This window comes from Helianthus annuus, chromosome 4 (genome assembly GCF_002127325.2).
Source record: "Helianthus annuus cultivar XRQ/B chromosome 4, HanXRQr2.0-SUNRISE, whole genome shotgun sequence".
NCBI lineage: Eukaryota > Viridiplantae > Streptophyta > Magnoliopsida > Asterales > Asteraceae > Helianthus > Helianthus annuus.
Genome location: NC_035436.2, coordinates 180482950 through 180495549, shown reverse-complemented (window position 1 = coordinate 180495549; position 12600 = coordinate 180482950). Strand labels below are relative to the sequence as shown.

Genomic DNA, 12600 nt, shown 5'->3' with positions numbered 1-12600 from the left:
AGTCCTCATGCTCTATCTCCCCCTGACCACTAAGATGAGGCTGATAGTAATATTCTGTTTCAAGGAAGTCGTAGTGGATAGTGGTAATCACATGACGTCGTAACGGGCTATAACATCGGTATCCTTTCTGATTCCCCCCCCCCCCAAAAAAAATACACATTTCTCGACACATGGGTCAAGTTTGGATCGTTTGGTTTTGGGTATATGGGGAAAACTGTACACCCAAAGACTCGGGGTGGTAAGGTAAGATATGGGGGTAGTTTGGTAAATGTGGATAAGGTATCTAAGGGAGTTTTTAGGTCAAGGGATTTGGTTTGTAAATGGTTAAGGAAATACACAACTGTGGCTATAGCTTCGGGCCAAAAAGATTTAGGGACTTTGGATTCAAGCATAAGGGCTCGGGCCATTTCTACCAGAATGCCTTTTTTCGCTTAACTACACCATTCTGCTCTGGGTGTTTTGGGCAAGTGGTTTGGTGAATCATTCCCCTATCTTGAATGAATTGTTTCATGGAGTTATTAACGTACTCCCCTCCATTATTAGATTGTAAGATCTGAATGTTGGTTTTGAATTGAGTTTGGACCATGGTGTAAAACAATCTGAATTTGTCAAAGACTTCAGATTTGTGTTTTAAAAAATACACCCATGTCATCCGGGTATAGTAATCGACAAATAATAGGAAAAAGCGAAAATTTTGACCTCATTAGTTTCAGCTGGACCCCAAACATCTGAATGTATTGGTGAAAAAGGTTCACTGACTTTAGTGTTACTTGGTTTGAATGGTTATTTATGACTTTTGGTGAAGGCGCATGTTTCACAGTCTAATGTATTGTTGGACGGGAAGAGTTCAGAGAGTAAAAGATGTAGATACCCAACAGAAGGATGCCCTAATCTCCTATGCCAAAGCCATGCTTCTCTACTCTTTGTTCCGTGAGCAAGCATCACAGTCCCTGACTGAGTCACCTCATCGACATAGTATAAGCCATGTCATTCAGTGCCATGCCTAATTATCTTTCCTGTTCTGATGTCCTGTAAGATACAAAAATGAGGATGCATTAGAACTGTGCAATTGAGTTCCTTTGTAACATGACTTATTGATAACAATTTGTGTCTTAACGAAGGAACATATAAACAATTTGACAGTCTCAGATTGGGAGATATTTTGATAATTCCTCCTCCTTTTACTAAATCGTTTTCGCCATTTGCAGTTTTGATGTGGGTTCTGTTTGGTTTCTTTGTAGAGACGAAGTCCGATGGCTCGTACGTCATCGTATCAGTGGCTCCACAATCGAAAATCCAAGGCTTATCTTGATTGTAATATTGTCTAAGGGCCATATTAGCAATTCCATATTGTTTAAAGCTTGTTTGAATTTTTTTTGTTTCCATAGGGGCTGACATGGAACAATTTCTAGAGATAAAGTTAGAAGAGTCTGAGGAAATATCCTCAAACCCAATACCTGTCGACGCCTCCCCTTCTTCTTCTCACCAGTCGACTGCCGCCATGACAATGAAACCACCAACGCCAGTAGCATTATCATTGTTGCCTGTAGAGACAACGGCTTTCTCGGTGCTTTTGGCTTCTTCTCCGCTGGAGCTTTCTCGGCCGTCGGTGTTTTCTTCTCCTCTGCCGGTTTCTTCTCGGCGGGTTTCTTCTCTGCCTTTGGTGCCATTGAATTTGTTGGCAATATTGAGATTGAAAAAGTTAGGGTTTAGATTTGGGGATTTTTGGTTTTGATCTTTGATCTTTGATTTTTGATTTTGGGTTTGGGTTTTTGTTTTGGTTTTTGGTTTTTGGTTTCTTGTTTCTGGGTTTTGGCTTTGGATGTTGAAGCCATTCTTGAATAGATTGGCTAGTTGCATTGACAAATCGGAACCCGAGTTACCGTCTTCGAACATGGCAGCCGGGTTTTGAAGGAACTGAAAGGCTTTGGTAGATGATAAACAGGCCGGTCTCATAGTCGTAAGACATGCTCTGATACCATGTCAACTGGTATAGAGAACAATAGAGATAAAATGATGTTTTTGATACTAAGATGATTCTGATTACACATACATATGCCCAATTTATAGAATAATGAAACAAGAATAAAAGGAAAGACAATAAATGGCTGAGCTGGAGTCTTGGCTGTAAAACAGGCCGTGATTGGGTTGTAAATCATCAGAATATTCTTCACTTATTCTCTTCTTTCTGACAGAACGAACGTGATGCCCGTTTTCAAAGTATGCTCAGACTCAGCCATGGGCGCATGATAGAAGGGGCCGGGGGGCGCCCGACCCTGGAACTTTTCGCTCAATCTGTATAGAATTTTTTAGGTATATACATTTTCGACCCCCAGTTTAATAACTTCTTTAGGTATATACGTTTTCGATCCCCGGTCGGAAATCTCAAGCTTCGCCCGCACAAAAGAAGTAATGAATGCTCCACAATCAATGGTACGAACGTGTCGTGTATCCATGATAGACAAAAAATGAAAAAATGAAACAAGCCAATGAACCTACGGTATTGATGCCACATTGTCAATGTCACTATTTTGTTGGTTTGTGGCGTGCGATGGAGGGTCTCTCAACTAGGGTCGACAAATTCGACACAGTTCTTGAAGAACTACGTGTCATGATTGTGGGTGACGGGAAAATTCACAAAAATCACAAGGGTAATAACTATGGTATTTTTTAGCATCCCCGTAAGACCACATGGTGTGGATGGCATGAAGAATGGGCGTTATTCGACATGTGGACGCCACGTCAACGCGCGTCATAATAGTGGCGTGGTGGAAAAAAGGGTGTGGGAAGGGGCGTGGAAGAGAGGCGTTATTCGACACGTGGCACCTATTTAATATTGTTATTTTCTATTAAAAATTATATAAAATCAATTTTTTTATTAGTTTAATTTGTTTTTCATTCATACTTGTCAAGTTACATCAAAACAGAAGGTAGACGGGCAACAAGCTACGCCGCCACCCCTTTCTGAATTACAAACCCTAATCTACCAAAGACAAAACCCTGCTCCCTAGGGCTGAACAATTGTTGTAGATGACCTGTTGTGTAACAACCCGTACTTTCGAGATTAGCGTCGTCTTATCTCGTGACCTTTAACTTCGTATCATTTCTCTTCACGTTCCACTATACGTCGTCATTATGTGTACGTTATGTAAACTTGATAAACTTGATTGATTATAATTGAATGCTTGTGAGTATATTGGATATTTTGTGAATTATTTATTATTAAAGTTCAGTCGCACACTATTACCAGGTCGCACACCCCTTTCACAGCCGCATACTCCAATTGGTATTGGGTTCTCGGCCCAGTATCCCTCAAGCCCAACCTAAGCCGAGGCCTTTCTTAAAAGTAAACACATGCATGTAATTGTGTGTGCGGCTCCTATTAAGTTGCAAACATTGAAATATTAAACCTTAGTCCCCCCCCCATGATCATTGAAGACAATTTTCTAGCTTTCTCTCCATCACTCTATCATTGAAGGCAACCTCTCTTCTCTCTTGAAGCTCCCTCTCTCATTCTAAGCACCTTCATTTGCTCTACATCTTCCAGTTAGTGTGTTACTATGGTTTGATTTGAGTTTCTTTTATTATACTCGGCTGTGTTTATGTATTGGTTGATTAACATTGGCATACATGAGATTTCTTATGATCTAGGGTTTGCTTGAAATCATGTTTTGATATTGTTTGATCGAATGAAAGATGATCTGATAAGTAGTTTGTATGATGATAAGAAATTGGTGATTTTCTTGTGATAATCAATTGTTAGATCTGATCTGGAAGTATGTTTGATGTTAATCGATGATCTAGGGTTATATGCATGATAGAATTTTGATGATTACCAATGATATTCAAGTAAAGATCAGTTTTAGTTATTGTTATGATGATATATAAAACTAGGGTTTATGTGAATTAATGTAAAGATTGTGAATTCTGAATATGTTGGTTATGATCGTGTAAACGTGGGTGGTTACTGATTTGACCAGAAAATGTGCACCGTAGGCTACAGTTGGGAAACCGTAGCTTACGGCGGGGTTTAACTAGCACACCTCACACCCCGCACACCCATATGTTGCACACCCAACATAACGATTAACGTACATCCCTGACCTGCACACTCCTAAATGGTACACTCACATGATGCATAACGTACAACCACATGGTGCGTGGTCGCGCACTAGGTTGTAGCCGCACCCTCAGTTGTGGCCGCACACTTAGACCAGACAACACACTCAGGTGTAGCCGCACACTTAGGTGTGGCCGGACACTAAGATTTATCCACACACTTGTTATGGTTTGATATGTAAATGGGAATTGTATCTTATGTTATGAACCTACATATGAATTCACATGATTTACGTGCTACGTGATAGCTTTACTTGCATGCTACTTGTTAGGACGTGGTTGACCATACGAGCTCGATTACTTTAATCTGCCGAGCTAAGCAAAGGTGATTTCACACATTTATTAAAAGTATGTATTCCCGGTGGTCGGGAACCTCGCTTTCCCTGGTTTGGAATTGCCTAGTATTCCTAGTTTGGAATACTGTTAAATACTATTTATACTTCATGTCTATAGCGGACTAAACGAACTCTATATGAAAGTCCCCACACATTTATACCGATTAGTCGCCGGGGTTTGGCAAACGGGGTATTAGTTAATAGCGCTATTAGGTTTGACAAACCTCACACGGTGCTGAGGAGGACGGGCGTGAACTTTGCCTTGGCAACTGGTCAGTGATGATAGACATTGACCCGGGGCACAAACAACTTAAACAGTCAAGTTTCGGTATTACACAGTTTAGTAGCTTAACGATGGGGTAGCTTCCCATGATATGTTTTATAAACTAAGTAATTCAACAACCTGTTTTTGAAACAACACCGAAAACTGTGAACTCGCCAACTTTATGTTGACACACTTGTGCATGCTTTGTAGGTCGTTAGGTACAACACAGGAGCTTGCATTGGGGGAGTGTCGTGGTTGCATAGAACTGTGTAATTGGGCTTTATCAAATAATTATGGCTTTTAAACTATTGTTTGGGTTTTTTTAAACATTTTGCTTCCGCTGTTAACTTAGCCTTTGTTTGAACTTTTGAATACTTAATCACTGATCGTGTTGATGGTGACGGATTTCATTAATTTATTTAATTGTTCAGCATGATTGGTGGCATGATCCTAGGGGTGTTCACGATCCGATCCGATCCGATCGAGGGTATGCTCATGCTCGGATTGAATTACAACCGATCCGATCCGAGCGGATCAAATTTGTAAAACCGATCGCAAAAGTGATGCTCATGCTCGGATTGAATTTGAATCGATCGGCTCGGTTTCAAATCGATCGGCTCGGTTTCGCTCGGTTTTTTATCAAATCCTAAAAAAAAGCGAGCGGATCGTTTTCGCTCGATTGAATAATAAGGCTTCGTTCAACAAAAACAAATTCTGAACATCTACAAAATGTACATGCACATCGGAAGAATTTTTTCTCTTTTTTGAATAAGCACCTCCGGTCGCTGTATTAGGTACATCGGTATCACCCGATTCATCAATTATTGGATTCGGGTCGTCCTCTCCATCAGTCAGATCAACATGAGCAGCCGGATTCTCATTTGATTCTTTGTAAGAAGACATCCTACCAAAACAGAAATCAAACAATATAAAGAAACAATATGGTTAACAGAAGCAGATTTAACGATATGTTGCAAACAGATATGCTGAAACAGAAACAATATGGTTAACAGAAGCAGATTTAACGATATGTTGCAAACAGATATGCAGAAACAGATTGTTAACAGAAGCAGAAACAGAAACAATATGGTTAACAGAAGCAGATTTAATGATATGTTGCAAACAGATATGCAGAAACAGAAACAAATATGCAGAAACAGAAACAGATATGCAGAAACATTAACAATTTGTGTATGTATGTTATCAAACAGAAAATGCAACTTTTAACGATTAATTAAAAAAACATACCGATTGAAGCCTGAAACAAGTCCGACGAGGCGAGGAATGAAGACTCGAGCGAACAGAAACAGATATTTACACTGTGTTCCCGAGTTTCATTAAATGAGAGAAAAGAAAAGATTTGGAAGTAAATAATTTTTAGTTATGTTCCAGAGTTTCATTAAAGGAGAGAAGAGAAGAGAAAATGAGAGGTTTTTGGCCTAAATTTAATCTTTCCAATTTGGAAAAGAAACGGAGAGAAGAGAAACGAAAATGAGAGAATCATTTCTTTTCTCCCCTTAACTTAACTCGGGAACACAGACGAATGAGCCGACGATGAATTGAGTCGGAGAGGGAGACTGAGAGTCGACGGAGACACTGAGCAGTTGAGACTTGAGAGCGGCGACTGAATGGGTGAATTGTTATAGGAAATAGATTTAGGGTTAGATTTTTATACTAAATATGGGCTAATATTATTTGGGCTTTTAATTATTTTGGGCTATTATATTTTTTGGGTTTTTAATCTATAAAAAATAATATATATATATATATATATATATATATATATATATATATATATATATATTAATTATTAATAAAAAATAATTCGAGCGAAACCGAGCGATCGTCGAGCGAGCGGAGCCTTGCTCATGCTCGGATTGAATTTGAATCGAACCGATCCGATCGGCTCATTTACAAACTGAGCGGGAATCGAACGAGCATTTTTCGATCATTTTTCGAGCGATCGTCGAGCGATCTTCGATCGTCGAGCAGTTTAGACAGCCCTACATGATCCTGGTCAGTCACACGCCTCGCGGTAATACTCTGCATGTGGAATTTGAGGGTGTGACACGTTGGACCCTGGTCAGGAATTGGATAGCTTCTAGCGCTAGGGAGCCAAATGTGTCAAAGGCAAAAGGGACAAAAACATGCTGGTTCTCTGCACAAGATTTAGCGTGCTTATCAACTTTATTCAATTCTACCTTTCTTGCTGCTTATCCAGCTACAAACCCGTTTTCCCTTAAATCAACCAAAGGGGAAACCCCCGTGAGGTCCACACAAGCATGTTTCCCCCTAGCCAACCAAAGACGAGTAGATCCGCTGGTTGCTACTAGTAGATCTCCTTTCCATAGGGTTCGTAAGGAAATTCACAGGAGCCTGTTTCTTAGCCGAAATCCCAGCTCTTCTCAGGATTTAAAAAATAAAAAATAAAAAATTACATAAACTTTAATTTTCGTCTTCGTCTACGTAAGAGTCGTCTCGTGGAACGCTCCAAATGTGTTCAACCAAATCTGCTCGAAGGTTGTGATGTGTTGTATTATTTTTAATTTCATTAAAGTTCGCTTCTTTTTCTTCATTATTTAACTCTTCGGTGCTTGGCTGACTCGTCTCCTCGTAATACTCGCAAATTGCGCGTTCATCATCCTCCAAAAGCATGTTATGCAAAATAACGCACGCGCACATCACATTTCGAATTCTAGATTTTCCATAATTCTAAACGGCACTTTCAAAATGTGCCATCTTGCTTGCAAAACACCAAACACTCGTTCGACGTCCTTTCGTGCCGCCATTTGAGCCCCGTTAAACTTACGTTGCTTTTCGTCTAAAGTCGTTCCCCTGGTAAATGATTTTACGAACACAACCCAATTCGGGTATATACCATCCGTTAGATAATAACCATATTTATACTCAACACTGTTAACAAAAAAAGATCCTTTCGGCCCAACACCGTTCATATGGTCGTTTAAAATTGGAGATTGATTAAGAATATTTATATCGTTATTTCCAGCAAGCATACCAAAGAATGCATGCCAAATCCAAATATCTTGAGATGCAACCGCTTCGAGCATCATAGCCGTTTTTTTATGAAATCCGCTACTGTGTTGCCCCGCCCACGATGTTGGACAATTCTCCCATTCCCATGTCATACAATCTAAACTTCCGCTCATCCCAGGGAAACCATATCGCTCTTCATGAGCCTCCAAAAGTTGTTGTACGTCACCAAATGAAGGTTTTCTCAAATATTTTTTTTAATATAGTTCGATAACACACTCACAAAAATAATGGAGACTTTCCCTCGCCACCCGTTCTGACATTTTTATATATTCAACCATAATGTCGGAAGCCCATAAGCCAATTGTCTGAGCACGGTCGTGACTTTTTGCAACGTACTAAAACCTAGACGACCACACGCATCCTTTCTTTGTCGAAAAAATTCATATTTACTTGATAAATCGCTCGATATTCTTAGAAATAATTCACGGCTCGTATGAAATCGACGTCTAAAAGTACTATCATCATAGGTAGGGTTCGGTGAAAAATAATCACTTACCAATAATTCATGTGCGGTGACTTGGTCACGTACTATGTATTTTCTCCTCTTGGGTTCCGAGGAGCAATCTTCGTCTTCCATTATAGTTTGAACCACCTTTTGAACCGCTGAAATTATGAGTGCCGGTCCCTCGTCGTCTGACGAGAATAGAATTAAATCGTCAAGCCCAGACGACGACGACGGAGAAGAAGAAAAATTGGAGCCTTCCACGTCGTGCAGCATTTGCCCTCAACCAATAAATGGCGTTCACGTCGTGCAACGTTTGTTGGTTCCAATGTTTTCATGACCGGACCGGACGTTGAACCGGCCTCCTTACCGGTTTACTGGTCAGACCGGTCGAACCGGATTAAAGAACCAGATTTTAAAAAATAAATAAATAATATAGAATATATAAAGTCTAACAACAATCTCAGTTTTTCTTAATATTTTAATACCCAAGTTAAAAATTGGGCTTACCAACTTTTAAAGGCCAGCCCACATGTATATTTTCTCTCTCATAAAACCCTAGCCTCACCTCCAATGTTCTCAGAACATACATTTATTTCTTTTCACATTGCAGATCTTAATTTCATCATCATCATCATCATCATCATCCATTTTCACAAATTATATACAATTTCTGTCTCATAAAACTCTTGTATAACCGTATATCGAAGGGCTGAAGGGTATCAAATCTCCAAACAGAAGATTGTTTCTCCTCTCTGGTAGAAGTATTTTTTGTGTCATCAGATCTCAGCAAATTTCTGGTCAAAAATAATAATAATAAAGAAATAGATCCGGTCCGGCCCTTAGCGAATTTCCGGCCGAACCTCCGGCTAACTGCAGATCTGGTCTGTTGTAGTGAACCGGCCCGGAGAAGACGACGAATCCCGGCCCAACCGGTCGAACCGGCCGGTCCGGTCCAGGTCTGAGAACATTGGTTGGTTCAGACCTCCTCTTGCTTTGTTCACTCTTCTTTATATAGTAATAAAAGAGAACACTTTTATGTGAGAACTAGGATTTTTCAAAAGAAAGAAAATTGTATATATGTAGGGTTACTTTTTATTCAACATCAACCATGCCTTTAAATAGGCTACACTCCAACATAAACAAACTGACTTAATCAAAACCTACCACTTTGACTCACCCTAAAATCTCCTATTCAACAGGAGTTATTTGACTCAACAAACACATGTCATATGACTTATTCTAGCGATCGTTTAACCCATGAAACATAAATACCCATGTGCTTTAATCTTCAAATCCAACCATGCAACATGCTTGTGAACCTTTGAAGAGAAGCTTATTTCATGCATTCAACTAAGTAAACTCAAAACAATATAAAATGCTAACCAACGAACCAAACCCGTGACCTAATAAATAAACAATTAATTCCAACAATCACCTCCTTAATCGTTTATTCATACCATGACTCATAGTGATGTCGGCTCCTCCTCAATCAAATTCGCTTCTTCATTTTTCAACTTCTGACACTCGTTGTTATAATGACCATATTCTCCGCACTTATCATGTTTCACGTGGCTTTTATCCCGGAACCGCTCGTTACCATCTCGACCTCTCCCGGACCCACAGCCTCTTCCCCGGCCATGCCCGAAGTCATCTCGGCTCGAGCTTCCAACGCCACAATGCTTGCACCCGTGCGGTTTTTCATGGCTACCCAACAACAACCCACCTTGAATGTCCTCCGTTTTCTCCGTGGCTCTTAAGCGCTCCACATACGCTTTCAACCTACCAACGACTTCATCGAATAACATAGACTCTAATTCGAAACATTGTTCAATAGACGCAACAATTTGGAAAAACGGTTTGGGCATTGAATCAAGCAATCGTTTCACCAAGTCGACTTCTTCGAGTTCATAGCCAAGACTTCTTACCTTCGCGGCTAACCCGCTCAGTTTCACCATGAACTCATCAACCGTTTCGCCTTCCTTCATTCGCGAACTCTCAAGCTCCATTCTTAATGTTGCAAGGCGAGCCGCTCTCACCCGATCTACACCAAATACCGTGTCTTCAGTCCGTCCCACACTTGCTTGGGATCGGTGTAGCTAGCCATTTGCAAAACCATCTCCTCCGGATAACTTGAAACAAGAAGGCCAACACTTGTTTCGATTTTTTCTGACCTGGCTCTTCACCTAAATTCCTTGCCTCACGGTCTCCCAAAAACCGTGAGCATCCATTATCGGCTTCACTTTGACCGCCCATACCGGATAGTTTGTTGCGGTCAAAACCGGATATTGGTACGTCATCGAACTACCTTCTTTCACTGGTACTAACGCCATTTTCCTTTCTTTGACAGCTTCGACTCCTTTTTCAATCAAACCCGTTCAAGAGCTCTATTCACCCGATCAAGAAAATAAGCAACCGCTTTTACCGTTTTCTTTAACCCGCTAGACGAACAAAATCCAAAACCAAATGTTTTGACGGATCTTTCACGTTCGTTTTTCACGCACCTACGTCGGTTAAACCCTTATCACGAACAGGATGATCAAGAGTGGAAGCTGCTTTCGTGACACTTCAACTTTTGATCAGATTCAAAATCACAGCCCCTTCAAAACGAATGAAGCTCCGATACTAACTTTTGGTTCAGACCTGCTCTTTCTTTATTCACTCTTCTTTATATAGTAATAAAAGAGAACACTTTTATGTGATAACTAGGATTTTTCAAAAAAAAGGAAACTGTATATATGCAGGGTTACTTTTTATTCAACATCAACCATGCCTTTAAATAGGCTACCCTCCAACGTAAACAAACTGACTTAATCAAAACCTACCACTTTGACTCACCCTAAAATCTCCTATTCAACAGGAGTTATTTGACTCAACAAACACATGTCATATGACTTATTCTAGTGACCGTTTAACCCATGAAACATAAATACCCATGTGCTTTAATCTTCAAATCCAGCCATGTAACATGCTCGTGAACCTTTGAAGAAAAGCTTATTCCATGCATTCAGCTAAGTAAACTCAAAACAATATAAAATGCTAACCAACGAACCGAACCCGTGACCCGATAATAAACGATTAATTCCAACAATGTTTGCCCTCAAAGCCGGTGAAGAATCCCAAGCCCACTAAACAACAACGTGAATAACGCGGGGGACGGTGTGGGAGTGCGGGCGTTGATTGGCAACAACACCGCCCACACCATATGGTCTAAGGGCAGGTGTGGTGGAGAAGTTTTTCCCTGTGATGGAAACTTATAACGAGTGAAACAATACCAAACACCGCTGCCACCATCATTTTTAATGCGTGAAAGTGAACACGCATTGATTTTCGGAAAAAAAGAGCGTTGGGGGCTTGTTTTTGTTGAAAATATGACCATTTCAGGTTGAGGGTTTTTTATCAAAATCCAAATATTCCCCCACTATATACCAAACATTCTACAAATCCAAACATTCTTCCAAAATTAAAAAAAAAAAATCATTACTTCCATCAAATCCAAACTTTCTTCCAAATTCAAAAAAAAAAAAAAAATTAATACAAAGATGGAAGGTTCAAGCAAGAAAGGTTCAGGTTCGAAGAAAAATCCCGTACGACACAAGGTGCGAGCGAATCTTGGCGAGCCGGCGCGCTTTAGGTTGCAAGACGAACCCGACCAAGTCCCACATTTTCAAACCCAACAATTTCCACCCTTTCAAACCCAACAATATCCACCCTTTCAATCACAAGCGTATCAAAATCAACCGTTCGTTCCACCGTTTCAACCTCACCAATTTCAACCCCAATCATTTCCACACTTTCAAACCCAATCCCACCAAGTCGACCCACTAGAAGATAACACCCTCATCCATCATTTTGCATGTGCGTATCGCGAACCACAACAAAATCTCGATGATGATGATGAAGACGAGGATGACGTTCAAGAAGAAGAAGAAGAAAACGAAGAAGAAGAAGACGAAGACGTACAACAAGTTGTCCCGCCATCGGTTCGGGGGCATTGGAGAACCAAGGAGGAGATCGCCTTGGTCAAGGCGTACTTGCACACCTCCGAAAACAACAAAATATTCCAACGAGCAAAAAAAAAAGGAAATGTTTTGGAGACGAGTCATGCTTCATTTTAGCAAACTTCTCGGTTCAACGGACCGAAACATGGATCAAATGACATCGAAGTGGACCGATTTGAACCGGAAAATTAGTAAATTCAATGGTTGTTTCATTCAAGTGGTACAGTTTTTTATAAATTTAAAACTGTTTTTTAAGTTTTTATAACATAAAACTGTTTTTTTAATATTTTAAAAACAGAAAACTGTTTTTATAAGAAAAAAAAAAGAAAACAGATTTAAAAAAAAACAGAAAAACAATTTTTATAAAAAACAGAATACAGTTTT

General features: G+C 40.0%; 2 protein-coding genes across 2 annotated transcripts; one reads left to right on the top strand and one right to left on the bottom strand.

The window, feature by feature from the left end:
- Nucleotides 1–9681: 9681 nt before the first annotated feature.
- LOC110933956 lies at nucleotides 9682–10548 on the bottom strand. The gene is made up of 2 exons (XM_022177155.1): nucleotides 10420–10548; nucleotides 9682–10314 (listed from the first exon to the last, which is right to left on the bottom strand). Exons 1-2 carry the CDS (start codon nucleotides 10546–10548, stop codon nucleotides 9682–9684), a joined length of 762 nt encoding a protein of 253 aa, XP_022032847.1.
- A 1209-nt stretch (nucleotides 10549–11757) lies between these two features.
- LOC118491598 (alpha/beta-gliadin clone PW1215-like) lies at nucleotides 11758–12333 on the top strand. Its single transcript, XM_035989490.1, has one exon. It carries the CDS (start codon nucleotides 11758–11760, stop codon nucleotides 12331–12333), a length of 576 nt encoding a protein of 191 aa, XP_035845383.1.
- Nucleotides 12334–12600: the final 267 nt, after the last annotated feature.

Coding starts and splice junctions, on each gene's coding strand:
- LOC118491598 (XM_035989490.1), top strand. CDS start 11,758: ATGGAAGGTTCAAGCAAGAAAGGTTCAGGTTCGAAGAAAAATCCCGTA.
- LOC110933956 (XM_022177155.1), bottom strand. CDS start 10,548: ATGGCGTTAGTACCAGTGAAAGAAGGTAGTTCGATGACGTACCAATAT. Junction 10,315..10,419: donor CTCACGGTTTTTGGGAGACC/GTGAGGCAAGGA, acceptor GCAAATGGCTAG/CTACACCGATCCCAAGCAAG.